Source organism: Berkeleyomyces rouxiae (assembly GCF_048999995.1).
Source record: "Berkeleyomyces rouxiae strain 22BRR77 chromosome Unknown BrBRR77_ptg000009l, whole genome shotgun sequence".
NCBI classification, from domain to species: domain Eukaryota; kingdom Fungi; phylum Ascomycota; class Sordariomycetes; order Microascales; family Ceratocystidaceae; genus Berkeleyomyces; species Berkeleyomyces rouxiae.
In genome coordinates this window covers 347309-359732 of record NW_027396499.1, presented here as the reverse complement: position 1 = coordinate 359732, position 12424 = coordinate 347309, and the positions used below count along the sequence as shown (strand labels likewise).

At 52.6% G+C, this 12424-nt stretch overlaps 5 protein-coding genes across 5 annotated transcripts; 2 read left to right on the top strand and 3 right to left on the bottom strand.

Annotated features, from left to right (window-relative positions):
* Nucleotides 1-313: 313 nt before the first annotated feature.
* BROUX77_006683 (uncharacterized protein) lies at nucleotides 314-739 on the bottom strand (the record flags this gene model as incomplete). Its single annotated transcript, XM_073751694.1, has 1 exon — nucleotides 314-739. The coding sequence occupies one exon, from the start codon at nucleotides 737-739 to the stop codon at nucleotides 314-316; it is 426 nt and encodes a 141-aa protein (XP_073602830.1).
* A 631-nt stretch (nucleotides 740-1370) lies between these two features.
* Nucleotides 1371-4004, top strand: BROUX77_006682 (uncharacterized protein; the record flags this gene model as incomplete). The annotated part of the gene is made up of 3 exons (XM_073751693.1): nucleotides 1371-1410; nucleotides 1505-1647; nucleotides 1731-4004. The coding sequence occupies 3 exons, from the start codon at nucleotides 1371-1373 to the stop codon at nucleotides 4002-4004; spliced, it is 2457 nt and encodes an 818-aa protein (XP_073602829.1).
* A 131-nt stretch (nucleotides 4005-4135) lies between these two features.
* BROUX77_006681 (uncharacterized protein) lies at nucleotides 4136-5364 on the bottom strand (the record flags this gene model as incomplete). Its single annotated transcript, XM_073751692.1, has 3 exons — nucleotides 4136-4882; nucleotides 4961-5137; nucleotides 5242-5364. The coding sequence occupies 3 exons, from the start codon at nucleotides 5362-5364 to the stop codon at nucleotides 4136-4138; spliced, it is 1047 nt and encodes a 348-aa protein (XP_073602828.1).
* A 1195-nt stretch (nucleotides 5365-6559) lies between these two features.
* On the bottom strand, nucleotides 6560-8170 carry BROUX77_006680 (uncharacterized protein; the record flags this gene model as incomplete). The annotated part of the gene is made up of 3 exons (XM_073751691.1): nucleotides 6560-6593; nucleotides 6652-7939; nucleotides 8065-8170. The coding sequence occupies 3 exons, from the start codon at nucleotides 8168-8170 to the stop codon at nucleotides 6560-6562; spliced, it is 1428 nt and encodes a 475-aa protein (XP_073602827.1).
* A 2992-nt stretch (nucleotides 8171-11162) lies between these two features.
* Nucleotides 11163-12053, top strand: BROUX77_006679 (uncharacterized protein; the record flags this gene model as incomplete). Its single annotated transcript, XM_073751690.1, has 4 exons — nucleotides 11163-11256; nucleotides 11407-11729; nucleotides 11816-11864; nucleotides 11923-12053. 4 exons carry the CDS (start codon nucleotides 11163-11165, stop codon nucleotides 12051-12053), a joined length of 597 nt encoding a protein of 198 aa, XP_073602826.1.
* Nucleotides 12054-12424: the final 371 nt, after the last annotated feature.

The window sequence follows — 12424 nt, the reverse complement described above, 5'->3', positions numbered from 1 at the left end:
GAGCTAAACGAGGCACCACCTGCGAGAGGAAGTGTACCCAGGAGCATCCTTTGGTTGATATCGAGTACATGTTGATTGGAATTCTCAACAGTTTCTTGGATTTGTACAACACTTTGGTCCATGTGTTCAACACCAAGCCTTATTTCGGTCGTTGTTTCACCGATGCGTGTAACTACTTGGTCGATTTTTTGGACATTGGCATTGGTTTTCTGAGCCTCTTGATCGATATGTTCGAGTTTCTTATCGGCGCCAAGAATAAGTCTCCTAGAGAAAATATCGTTAAAAGCCATTCAAACAGAATACAAACAAGGTCTTACGTTTGGTCAGTTTGAAGAGTCAGAGATATTATCTGAGTCTGTTGTTGGAAATGTTGGACTATCTTCTCGACATCTTCATGTTTGAAGGGCCACTTCAATGAGGCTGAAATTCGGAACTTCCTTTTCAATTTGTAAGTTTTTGAGGGTTTGAGATTATCGCTAATACTTTGAAGCTTAGTCTTGCTCTCCTCTAGGCTTTTAACTAGTCCCATAGAGCTTTTTAGCTTCTTTCCATCCGATTTGTTCAGCAGCGCTTGAATCTGTTCGGTAACTCTCTGCAGGCTCATGACTTCTTGAGAGAGCATTTCGATGTCGGCGGAGGCATTTTTGACGTCTTTGCTATACTTAAGACAGGCCGAGCTGATCTTTACGGTGAGATCGACCACCGCAATTAAGTTGGCAGCAATACCAATTGCCTCCATAATATCGTCACGATAGCTTTTGGCATCTTGTTCTCTGTCGAAATAGGCGTAGTGTGTCGTATGTTGGTTGAAAAGATCTTAGGAATTCCATCAGGGCGAGGAATAGACAGATATCAGGCTCATCTCGTTCTAACCGGGAAAACTGCAGGCTGAGCCCAACCACCACACAACAATACTTTGATGCAACCTACATGCATGGAGTACGCATCCGTGGCATACAAGTACATAAATAGACGGTTTGGTGTGTTATTAGGGAGAATCTGAGATTAAAAGTCGCGAAAGATATATATGTTTCATTTCAAGCAACAGAATTTTCAGTATCTTCAAGATACATTGTAAAGGGAATCAGGATGGCCACGTCTTCGTTCCACTTCACAAGATACTTTCAGTAGTTGCACAAACAATCGCTGTGGTTGCGTCTAGGATAGCTTTGCTTAGTCATACTCATGCCCCATATTTATAGTTGTGCATGTACGTATATGCATCCCGGTTTAGATCTGCCCCACACAAGCTATACTGCCCGCATTAGAGCCTCACCGCCTTTGGCACTCTCCTGCTTCAAGTCTCTCGATCTTCAAAACTGCCAACACATACTCAGCCAGTCTAGCCTTGACGCCTCCGCCACCTTGAGATGGAGTCAATTGCGCGCATCTCGTCGCTTCTAGAAAGCGGTAAGCCACCAGCGGCCTCCACTTTTGCGGTGCTCGTAGCCTTGCCTAGGCCATGGACATGAGCAGCTAATCAGTCATTTTGCACGTCTTATAGCTCGAGACCTGACCCTTGATGCGGCCCAGTCTTCCCGGCTGAACCCGCGCTTCTCGCGGCCGCTGGACCGCAACCAGATCAAGAAGCTGCTGGATAGCCGCAGCGATCGCGATGTCCTCGACGGCCTGCGGCGAGTCTTGGAGGTATGTGCCTCTCTCAAACTTCTTCGGCGGTGCTACTGTACCGCTCGTCTCCGCCTGCTTCTAACGCGAAACCCTCTGTGCAGATGATGTACCGTAATCAACAGACGCTCTCATTCTTCTCCTCCATTGTCAAGAACGTCGCCTCGCCAAATATCGAAATCAAAAAACTCGTCTACATATACACTGTCCACCATGCCGAGCAAGACCCCGACGTAGCGCTGTTGTCCATCAACACCATCCAGAAGTCGCTTTCCGATTCAAATCCACAAGTCCGCGCCCTTGCCCTCAAGACCATGTCGGGTATCCGTGTGCCTGTCATCAGCCAGATCGTGACCCTCGCCATCAAGAAGGGCGTTGCTGATATGAGTCCCTTTGTGCGCCGGGCCGCCGCTCTCGCTATCCCAAAGTGCTACCGTCTGAACCCCAGTCAGTTGCCCTCTCTGCTCGAGTATCTTTCGGTTTTGCTCGCTGATAAATACTACGTGGCTGGCGCCGCCGTTATGGCATTCTTGGAGATATGTCCGGAGCGAATCGATCTGATACACAAGCACTATCGCTCTTTGGTTCGCAAGATTATTGACATGGACGACTGGAGCCAGATCGCTACAACCCGTATGCTGACATTCTATAGTCGCAAGTGCTTCCCAAGAAAAACACGGAGAGTTCAAAAAAAGTCAGCCAAGATGTCTTCGTACACATCCAATGATCTCCAAGAGTTCTACGGCGAAGTAGATTCTGAAGAGACTGCACACGATCAAGACGGCGATAGTGAAGAGGTTGTTCTCGACAAGGACCTAGAGTTGCTTCTCAACAGCATCAAGCCCCTGCTTCACAGCCGTAGTTCTGGAGTAATTATCGCTGTCACGCGCTGTTTTGTTGATGTCGGTACACCAGAGTATGTATCGCAGTCCATAGGACCTCTGGTCTCCCTTCTGCGCAGCTCTGCAGATATTCAACAGATTGCTATGTACAATATCGTGTCCGTGTGCTTAACTCGGCCACAAGACTTTGTTCGCTACTCGTCCCACTTCTTGGTACGGGCGATAGACCCTGTGCCAGTGTGGGAGCTGAAACTCGAAGTCCTCACACTCATCTTCCCGCACAGCCCAACGCAGACCAAGCGTTTGATTCTCAACGAACTTGAGCACTTTGCGCGCGGAACCTCCAACAAAATTCTCCAGCGAGAAGCTGTGCGTGCCATAGGCCGTTGCGCACAATCCGACTCACAAACAGCCTCACGGTGCCTCCGTCTATTACTTGGCCAGATCACCAGCTTAGACGGTACACTGGCTTCGGAGTCTCTGACTGTCATCCGCCATCTGATTCAACAGGATCCAGAAGGCCATACAAATACCGTCATTCGCTTGGCCAAGAACCTTGACTCGGCAACCGAGCCTCAGGCTAGGGCTACCATTATCTGGCTAGTAGGCGAGTTCTCAGGACTTGGCGGCGAGGACAATATCGCCCCGGATGTTTTGCGTATTCTGCTCAAGAACTTTGCCGCTGAGTCGGAAGAAGCAAAACGCCAAATAGTAATATTAGCTGCGAAGGTCTATCTACACTACATCAACCACAAGACTGAAGCACACCAATCAAACACGCCTTCTTTTGCCGTGCAAGAAAACGACGACCACGACTCTGACGAAGACAACCACCCGATCGCCCGTCTATGGAACTACGTTGCTGCACTCGTTCGTTATGACACCTCGTACGACCTTCGCGACCGCGCACGCATGTGCCGCTCTCTCATTGGCGTCCCGCAGCTCGCGACACTGCTCCTTCTTGCACCCAAGCCTGCTCCGCAAGCGCCCAGCCCATCCGACAGCCGCAAAGGTCTGCTCCTCGGCTCCTCGACGCTGGTTCTCGGTGGCGTAACAGGCATTCACGGCATCCGCGGCTATGAGGCGCTCCCAGACTGGGTAGCAGCGGGCACAGAGCCGGACGCACGGCTGCGCGACTCGGAAGAACAGCCTGCGACGCCGGCATCAGCGACGTCGTATAGCGCAAGCTCGGAGAGAAGGGTGCCAACGGCCGCGGAAAGACTGAGCGAGGCGTCGCGCAATGTGGGAACCGCGGGCGGGGCCTTTGCAGGTTTGGCTACGCCGGATGTGGCGACTTTGAGGGACGGAGGCGCTGAGAAGACGGCAGCCTCGGGCATGGGAGAGAAGTCGCTGGATGATTGGCTGGCGGAGAGCGAAGGCGAGGAAGAGGAGGAGTCTGAAGATGAGGATGAGGATGACGACGAAGACGAAGAGGAAGAAGACTCGGAAGAGGATACCGAGGAAGAATATGACGATGAGGAGGAAGATGATGAAAGCAGTAACACTGATTCTGAGAACGCGCGACTCATGCAGTAATAGTCAATGTATTTGCGCCCCGCTCCGTGCCGGATTTACATGTACATGTATACACATAGTTACATTCTTATTAAACACACGCATTATGAACCAGCCCTTCTTCCCGTAATACAACACCATGTCCACCATGGTCACTTTCGCTCCTCTCCGTCCAACCACCGATACACGACAGAAAAGTCTCTACCCGCACACCTCTCATCCTTCTCCGCCTCCTCATACACCCGCCGCACGCTCGCAACCAGTTCCATGCGCACGCCGCGATCACGGGCCGCCGTCGCGGCCAGCCGCACATCCTTGGCCATCAGGCGCAGGCCAAACCCGCCGCGGTAGTCGCGGCCAGCCGGCGCGCCGTCCACGACGCCTGGCACAGGGTTGTTGACCTGGACGGGCCAGCAGCGGCCGGTGCTGGCGGCCAGCACGCGCGCGAGCACACGCGCGTCCAGGCCCCAGCGCACGCCCAGGTTCATGGCCTCGGCCGTCGCGATGTTGGCTACCGCCAGCACGTAGTTGTTGGCCAGTTTGGCGGCAAGCCCGGCGCCGGCGGGGCCGCAGTGCTCAAGGTGCGCGCCCATCAGGCGCAGCGCGGGGGCGGCGGCGCTCGCGCCGGCTGGCGTCCCGCCGAGCATGAAGGTCAGTGTGCCGGCGGTCGCGCCAATGACGCCGCCGGACATAGGCGCGTCGACGAACACGGAGGCGTTGTCGGGCGTGGCGCTAGATGAGTGGGTGGCCACGCGGGCGCTGATGTGCTGTGAGGTTGTTGGATCGATGGTTGAGCAGTCAATGAAGGTGCGGTTGCGCGCAGGCAGTGCCGGGGTCAAGATCTGGTCGAAGACGGCGGAGACATGTGCGGGCTCCGGGAGCACAGTGATAACTACGTCCTGCGCAGGTGTGTCAGTAGGGGGCCATCAGCGTGCTGATACCCAGGGACGCTATATAAGCAAGTCTACAAATCTTACAGCATCTTTGGCAGCATCAAAGACACTAGCAGCGACTCTGGTGGTGGCGCCTCCGACGGGAGATTGTGTGTCTACTCCCTCGCAGAACGTCTGCGTGGCACTGGCGTTCACATCGAACACAGCCAGATTATCGCTGGCCGACAGTTTGCTCTGCAGATTCCGAGCCATCTGGAAGCCCTATGAGACAAAGTCAGCAGGGAATTAGCCCGTGGGCACAGCACACCGGCAGCATGCCTCGCCGGGAGAACACCACAGATCCAGGCAATGTGATATCGACATACCATCTGGCCCAGACCGATGAAGCCATAGTTTGCTAGACGGGCAGACGACCTGGAGATCCAACGCACCTGTCGGCTGTGCAGAGCAGCAGAAGCAGGTGCTTTGAGAGCGAGTCGTGTAAACATGTTGAAGCAGAGGCGTTGTGATGGGGCCGAGGATCACGAGTATCTTCGATGGCGTAAGATCACCACGCACAGCCAAAGCGAGACTCCTCCCGCCTTCCGCCCGGTCTGCGGCCTGTGTTCACGTGGGCGTCTCCAACTTCCGTCATGTCGTCGTCTCATGTGACGCCTGGTGAGAGCGTTGTAGCCAGTGGTCGGTCGTCTTTCTCCAAATGTCTTGTTTTAGCAGTTAAGCAGAGTTTGAGGGTTAGATTAGGGTTAGTGTTAGTCGTTCGTTGATTCCCATGCACGGGAAGTCGTACAAAGAAAGTTCTTGCGTTACATTTACAGAGAAGCCGGGCTACGATCATGGCGTTTTCAACAATTAATGTAATACAGAATAGAGTCATAAAGCTTTGTCGGTGCTGTGCTGTAGTCCAGCCCGATGATTAGACGATTAAAAGAAACACATGAATCCTCCCGCATGATGAACGTAAGAGTGAGGATAACAAGAGCGTGGCCAAGGGAGAGAGAAATTGAGGTTAGGCAGGGTGATGTTCAAGTGAAATATTGAAAAATGGAGGTCTCTCCGGTGTTTTGGTACCCGAGACTAGAGAAACTGTGTGTACTTTAGATCGAGTGACAGAAGAACAAAAAAGGGGTCTGTAGACGGGCCAAGTTCGTCACTGCACGTTATTAGAGTGTAAGGAAAGAGACGTCGTGGCGACAAAGGCCACGGACTAGAATGAGTAGAAAAGACTTGGGGTATGGAACGTGCAAGAAAAACCAAAAAAACAAAACACAAAACGCGGACGAGAAGATGTGAGAGGCAAAAGCAAGGGGCATGATGGGGACAAAAAGGCAACGCAAATATGGTTAAGAAGAAGGCAACGAAGAGCTCAAGTATACCAGAGCAGGAGCAAATGAGGAACTTGAAGAAAGGCAGGAGAGTACAGTGGAAATACAAGGTATCGCGGCCACGAGAAAACGGGCCACAAGACCATCCAAACGGTATGTCCAGGGGGTTGAAAGCAAAAAACGAGAACCAATGGCAAAAAACAAGGGGTGAAAAGATGTGATAACCGTTCAAAAACACCAGAAGAACCCACCGCAACCTTTAAGGTCGATAGAAGAGAAGATAACAAACCCGGGAATTCAGAAGCAGGAAACAAAAGTACAAGGGTAAGTTGAAGAAATAAACGCCAACCGAGATGGACGCTCAGAAGACGTTCATGATAAAGGGAACCATGGCACTACACAAAAGAGTTAGCAAGAGTTTAGCCGCAATACTGCAAGTAAAAATGTACGTACCCAACTGCCACGGTGGCTGATAATCCCCAGAACGCACGACGGCGCACAATCTTTTTCCGCTCGGCGGCCTCAGTCTTGACCTTCTTTGCTATGCGTTCCTGCTCCTCTTCGTCGTCGGCCTGGGTTTCGGGCGCACCCTCCATGTTGACATCCTCAGTGGCCGACGCCTTCTCGACAGAAATCTCGTTGGCCTTGCGCTTTGTCTTGCGAGTCTCATTGTCATTGTCTTCCTGCGCCCCCGCGGTTTCGGCAGCCTCAGCAGTTTCGGTAGTGGCGAGGGAAGCTTTGGAGGCCTCGACCATTTGTCTAGCCTCCTCAATCATGCGACGGGTATCATCGGCAGACGGAGGCTCAGCAGTGTTGAATGACATGACAGGCGTAGGGAGGGTCTGTTCATCCTTTACTTCAGGAGCAGATGTTTCAACTTGCACAGGCTCTTCGGGAATGGGCTCTTTAGGAGTGGGCTCTTCCGGGATAGTCTCCTCTGGGGCAACTGAGGGCTCTTTGGTGCTCTTGCGGGTAACTCTTCTACGGGTCTTAACCTCCTTGACAGGGGCAGATTCTTCTTCGGCGTTGGGCTCGACAGAGGCAGCCTTGCGGGTTGATCTCTTCCTGGGCGAGGCAATGGGCTCTTTGGTCCGGGCGGTCTCTTCCTCTGCGTTAGGTTCGACAGAAGGAGCCTTCCGAGTAGTTCTCTTTCTCGGAGATGCAATAGTGCGCTTAGCGGGAGTTGCAGTAGCCTTGACCGGACTGCAAGAGCGGCGACTACGAGTACGCGCGAGAGAAGTAGGCGTGGGAGGAACAAGAACAGGCGCGGTATCGAATTTGGGGGGCGCAGTAATCTTTTTGGCAGGCGAGCCGTCACTGGGGATAGAAACAGAAATAGGAGTAGGATCCAAGAGGGCGGATATCCAAGCCTGGATCTTGTATTCGGTGGCAATTTCCATTGCCTGTGCTGGAGGAATCCAGACATTTCCAGCAGTCTCCTCCGGGCTGGTGGTGGGCTGGCTCTTGATCCAGTTGCGCTCATCTTCTTCCTCAATGGCTTCGGCCCAGGGGAAAGCAGCCTTGAACATGCCAGTAGCGGAGATGTAGCCGTCATGACTGCGGCGCATCAGGAAGTAACTGCTGGGGGAAGACTTGAAAATACCAGAAACAATTCCCTTGGGGAGTGGCGCACGGAGATGAACGTAGTCAAAGTAGCCGAGGGGTGCGTTCTGGGCAGTACCAACCATCTTAGAAGTCAGCTTTGTCTGGCCCAGTCGGCGACGGCTGACCAGTTCGGCATCTAGACAAGAGATAACGGTTAGTTAATTATCCCAACGTGCAGCATTGCGACCGTGAAACTGCGCGCAAGTCGTGGTATGCGACGAGAGACAATTCAGGTGCGGGCAAGATTGTCGTGGCACATACGGAAGGGAACATCCTCGGTCATGAGAGGGTTGGTGCGCTTCGGCAGGCGACGCACGGCACCGGGAGCCGGAGAGTTAAAGGTGGAAGAAGAAACGGGCGATTCCATTTTAGCGGTTGGTACGGGAAGATACTGGCGCGTGTGATGAAAGAACTATCGCGATGGAGTTGCACGGTCGATATTCAAGATTCAAGAAGAAACCCCGAGGTGGCGTGTTTCGCACGTCGTGACCAAACAAGGCGGGCGCTATAATCAAAAATAGCAGCGACGATTACTGTTCGGCGGAGGTTCTCGGCAGGGACGATGCTGAGAAAAGTGCACGTCGCAAAGTTCTGCACAAAAGAATCAAATCTAGAGTTAGATGTGGACAGGAAAAAAAACAGACAGGTGCAGGGCGTCTCTTTTTTTGCACCAGGACAACGCGAGTCACGTAAGGGGGAAGTAGTTCAGGGTCCGTACCAGCAAGAAAAAATAGAAGAGGAAAGAAAAGAAAAAAGTGCAACGCGAGGGAGGGCAGACGAAGAGATGGAGGGAAAAAATAGAGTCAGGAATTGATTAGATTGCGCTGGAGAAAACAAAACAGGAACAGCCAGAACAGGATTATCCAGGCCTGGACACGGGCCCCAGCTAATAACAACGGGGACTAAGAAACAGGGCCTTTGATTTGTGCAAGAAGGGCAGTTCTAAATTAGACGGCGGCACAAGTTGAGCCAGCTAAAGTGAACCGAAGTGAAGCGGGTGGGCGTGTGGGCTTGTGTGATGGGGGCGCGCCTTGCTGGAGAGCGACGGATGGCCTCTGTGGATTTTGTTGGCGTTGCCGTGATGTTGTGGTTGCGGGGGACGTGTCCAGGGGTAATTCAGCGGAGCGGAGGAATAACGGGCCTCTCGTCAGGAACAATGAAGATGGAGCCTGAGAAATGCAGAGAGGAATTGTCCAAGGGCGGCTTGGGGGGACTTTTTGGTGATGATGGATTGGTGATAGCTTCAAAAGAGATGTGAGAGAGGGGAAGAAAAAAAAGACTCACCTGACGCCGGGGATCTGGAGATGTGCAAAGTAGCTACACAAAGCACAAAGCATAAAACAGAGTTTGCGGAGAGCACAAACTGCAAGTACTGCGCTAACAGTCGTCCAGCTGTTCAGGCTTCAACGTGCCAATTTTACAGCACCAGGCCGGCTTCTTATTGGCTAGTCTGGTCAGTCACGCTGCTACGGCTCGCTACGAAGCCCCATAGTCTGTTAGGATCGGTACATCTCGGCATATAGAGCAAGTAACCTGCGACGTTCCTTTCTTTTTTCGGGCGACGCGTGAAAACGCGAAGCACAGAGTGCAGAACTTGGAGAAACCAGCCAACCCCAACCAACCCTCAACCCTAGAGTGTCACCTGAAGAAAAGCGATTGATAAATCGGTGTCAGAATCCTCGATTATCTTCACGGCCTGTTTGGTCTGCAGGCATGGTGACGTCGATGTCTATAAGAGCAGCTTGCTATAAGAAGCCACAGCATCTCCAGATATGCGAACGCTGTCTCACAGACGCGCAGAGAATACATGCATAATGAACACTATTGGTACGAGTAGCACTGGCACTACAGGCACTCAACACAAGTGAAGGGGTCTCTTGCTCTCGCCCCAACACCATATCCTGGAATTAAGAGATGCCAATACTACTGGATCCTCTCTTATTTGGTTTTGACTGGGGAGACCTTTCAAGCCAAGTCAGGAACTGAGACAACAAAAAATAGAACAGCGTTCACGTACGTTCCTTGTCCCTGGGGCACGTTGTTTCTGGTGGGGACCCAATATGCGTTGCCAGTGGCGACGAGACCAGAAGCTGGCCGCCCGTGTGCGAAATATGCATGCACAGGAGTTTGTGCTACTTGGCTTGTGCCGTTTTGTGCACTGAGCCTGGACTTGTGCACACTCCAAGTTCGCCATATGCGCTGATGTGCATACATACATGTAGTTATGTAGCTGTGTAGTTATGGATGTTTGCAGACAAGTATAATTGTGTTTTTATTCAGTCAATTGTACATTTTTGTGCGAGAACAGGACCCGAGTTTTAGCCGGATCTCAATCAGGCAGGAGCAAGGCTGGCTGTCAGGCTACATGAGGCAACTACCTCCTGCAAGGCTACATACCAAGGCTAAAAGGCTGGCTCTGGCATCTCATTCTCATTAACCCTTATAACGTCACATACCCCAACCAACTTCCGCCACCGTCACATCCATGTTTCAACTAGCACAAATAAGCTTCTCCTCCGATCCAGTCCAGACGCCGCAGGCCCATGGATCTTCTCCTTCAGGCAGCCCGCAGTTTGGCGTGAGTCTAGGCTAGCCTGGTCTATTCTGGCCAAGCCTGACTGCTGGATCTCTGACCCCAGATCAATGCAGGCTTGGCTGTGAGTTGTGAGCCCAAACTCAAGAGCCAGAGGAACATCAAACATCGGCCCAAACAGCCGGCGATCGACCCCTCACCCGCCGCCAGCCAAGAAGAAACAAGAAGCAAAGAAAAGTGCGCACCCTGTAGCTTGTGCTATAGCACCCGCCCACACCCTGTGGCCCAACTAACTCTAGGCCTTGCTGCCCTGTGTCTGTGCCTGTGCCTGTGTCTTTTTATACGAGATCCTCCTTTGTCTGCAACACCACACCACATCAAAGCTTGGCCTGCCCCTCCATCAAGCTCTGCATCGCGCACCAGGGAAACAAAGGGAAAAGCCCGCATCTGCTGCTGTAGCACCGCATCACAAGGCTTGTACAAGGACATAATCGACTCTGCTGCTTGGCTGCATGCAAGGCTGCCATAGATCGAGTCCATCCATCCCGCTTCCTCCTCTTCCTGAGCTCTTCCTGAGCTCCTGTTCTTGAGCTCCTCCTCTCCAGACGCCAGCTCAGCCTTTTGCATTTTTTTGGCCTTGTGTCAGTGGTTTTTATTGCCGAGTTTCTGAGTCTTCCCCCCTTTTTTTTTTCCTATAAGTACGGTACATAGAAGTACAAGTACACAAGCACAGCTCCCGCTAGTACATCTCCGTCTCCGACCCTTATCACTTTGTCTCTCATCTTTTACTTCATCTCTCCCCTCATCACCACCACCGAATTTAAAAATGGCCTCCCACGAAGACGAGACGATGCCTGAGGGCACCGAGGGCTACCAGCTCAGCCAGCCCAAGCAGTCTCTGGCTGCCTATCAGCAGATGGGTAAGCTAATCTCCCCCCCCCCCGCCAGGCTTCGGGCCAGGCTCATGGGCTCTTACGAGCTCGCCCAGCCTATTGTTCCCCCTCCCTTACTGCCCCTCCGCCCGCCAGACACATGCTGACCCGCCCGGCCCGGCCCTCTCTCCCCCGCAGACGCCAATGACGAGTCCCTCCAGCGCTACAAGCAATCCCTCGGCCTCGGCGACGGCAAGGATCTGTCCGACCCCAAAGACCCGCGTGTCTGCATTATCCTGTCGCTGTCCATGGAGTCCGAGGGTCAGCCCCCCGTCACCATCGATCTCTCCACGCCCGGCAGCGAAGCTACTCTGAAGGACAAGCCGTTCAAGATCAAGGAGGGTGTCAAGTTCACCATGGTTGCCAGCTTCAAGGTGCAGCACGAGATCCTCAGCGGTCTGCATTACGTCCAGGTGGTCAAGCGCAAGGGCATCCGTGTTTCCAAGGACTCAGAGATGATTGTACGTTGTGCTTTTGGCTGTGCTTTTAGCAGTCCAGCTTGACGTGTGATACAACGTTAGAGACGCCAACTAACACTGTCTCTTAGGGTTCCTATGCTCCCAACACCGACAAGCAGCCCACCTACGTCAAGCGCTGTATGTATCCGCTCCAACACCGAACCCGACGACTCTCCCGTGCTAACAGATTCTACAGTCCAGAGCGAGGAGGCCCCCAGCGGCATGATTGCGCGTGGCCACTACAATGCCATTTCATCCTTTGTCGACGACGACAAGAAGAAGCACCTGGAGTTTGAATGGAGCTTTGACATTGCCAAGGACTGGTAAACGAAAAGGGAAAATGGCAGCAGAGAGAGAGACCGAGAAACAGAGTCTGGCCCAGCAAAAAAGAATCGCCACGCGCCCCAGCAAAAGGGGTTCGTGGCTTCTGCTGTTCTCCTGCATTGTGGTCTTGAGCCTGCTCTGCTCGTCTTTTTGTGATGTCTCATTTTCCAAGCTCCTTGACCTTCTTTCACATCGTTAATACCCCTCTTTTTTGAACTTTTCTTTCTTCAATTTATTACTGCGTTCTTTTTTTCTTCTTCAGTCGCCATCTGTCAATATATATGTAGGCGTATATATCTCTTGAAGAGCTATATTGCGCCTGTTGTTGGTCTAGTCGTTTTCTCTCTCTTTGTGTGTGGACATCTATCTCCACG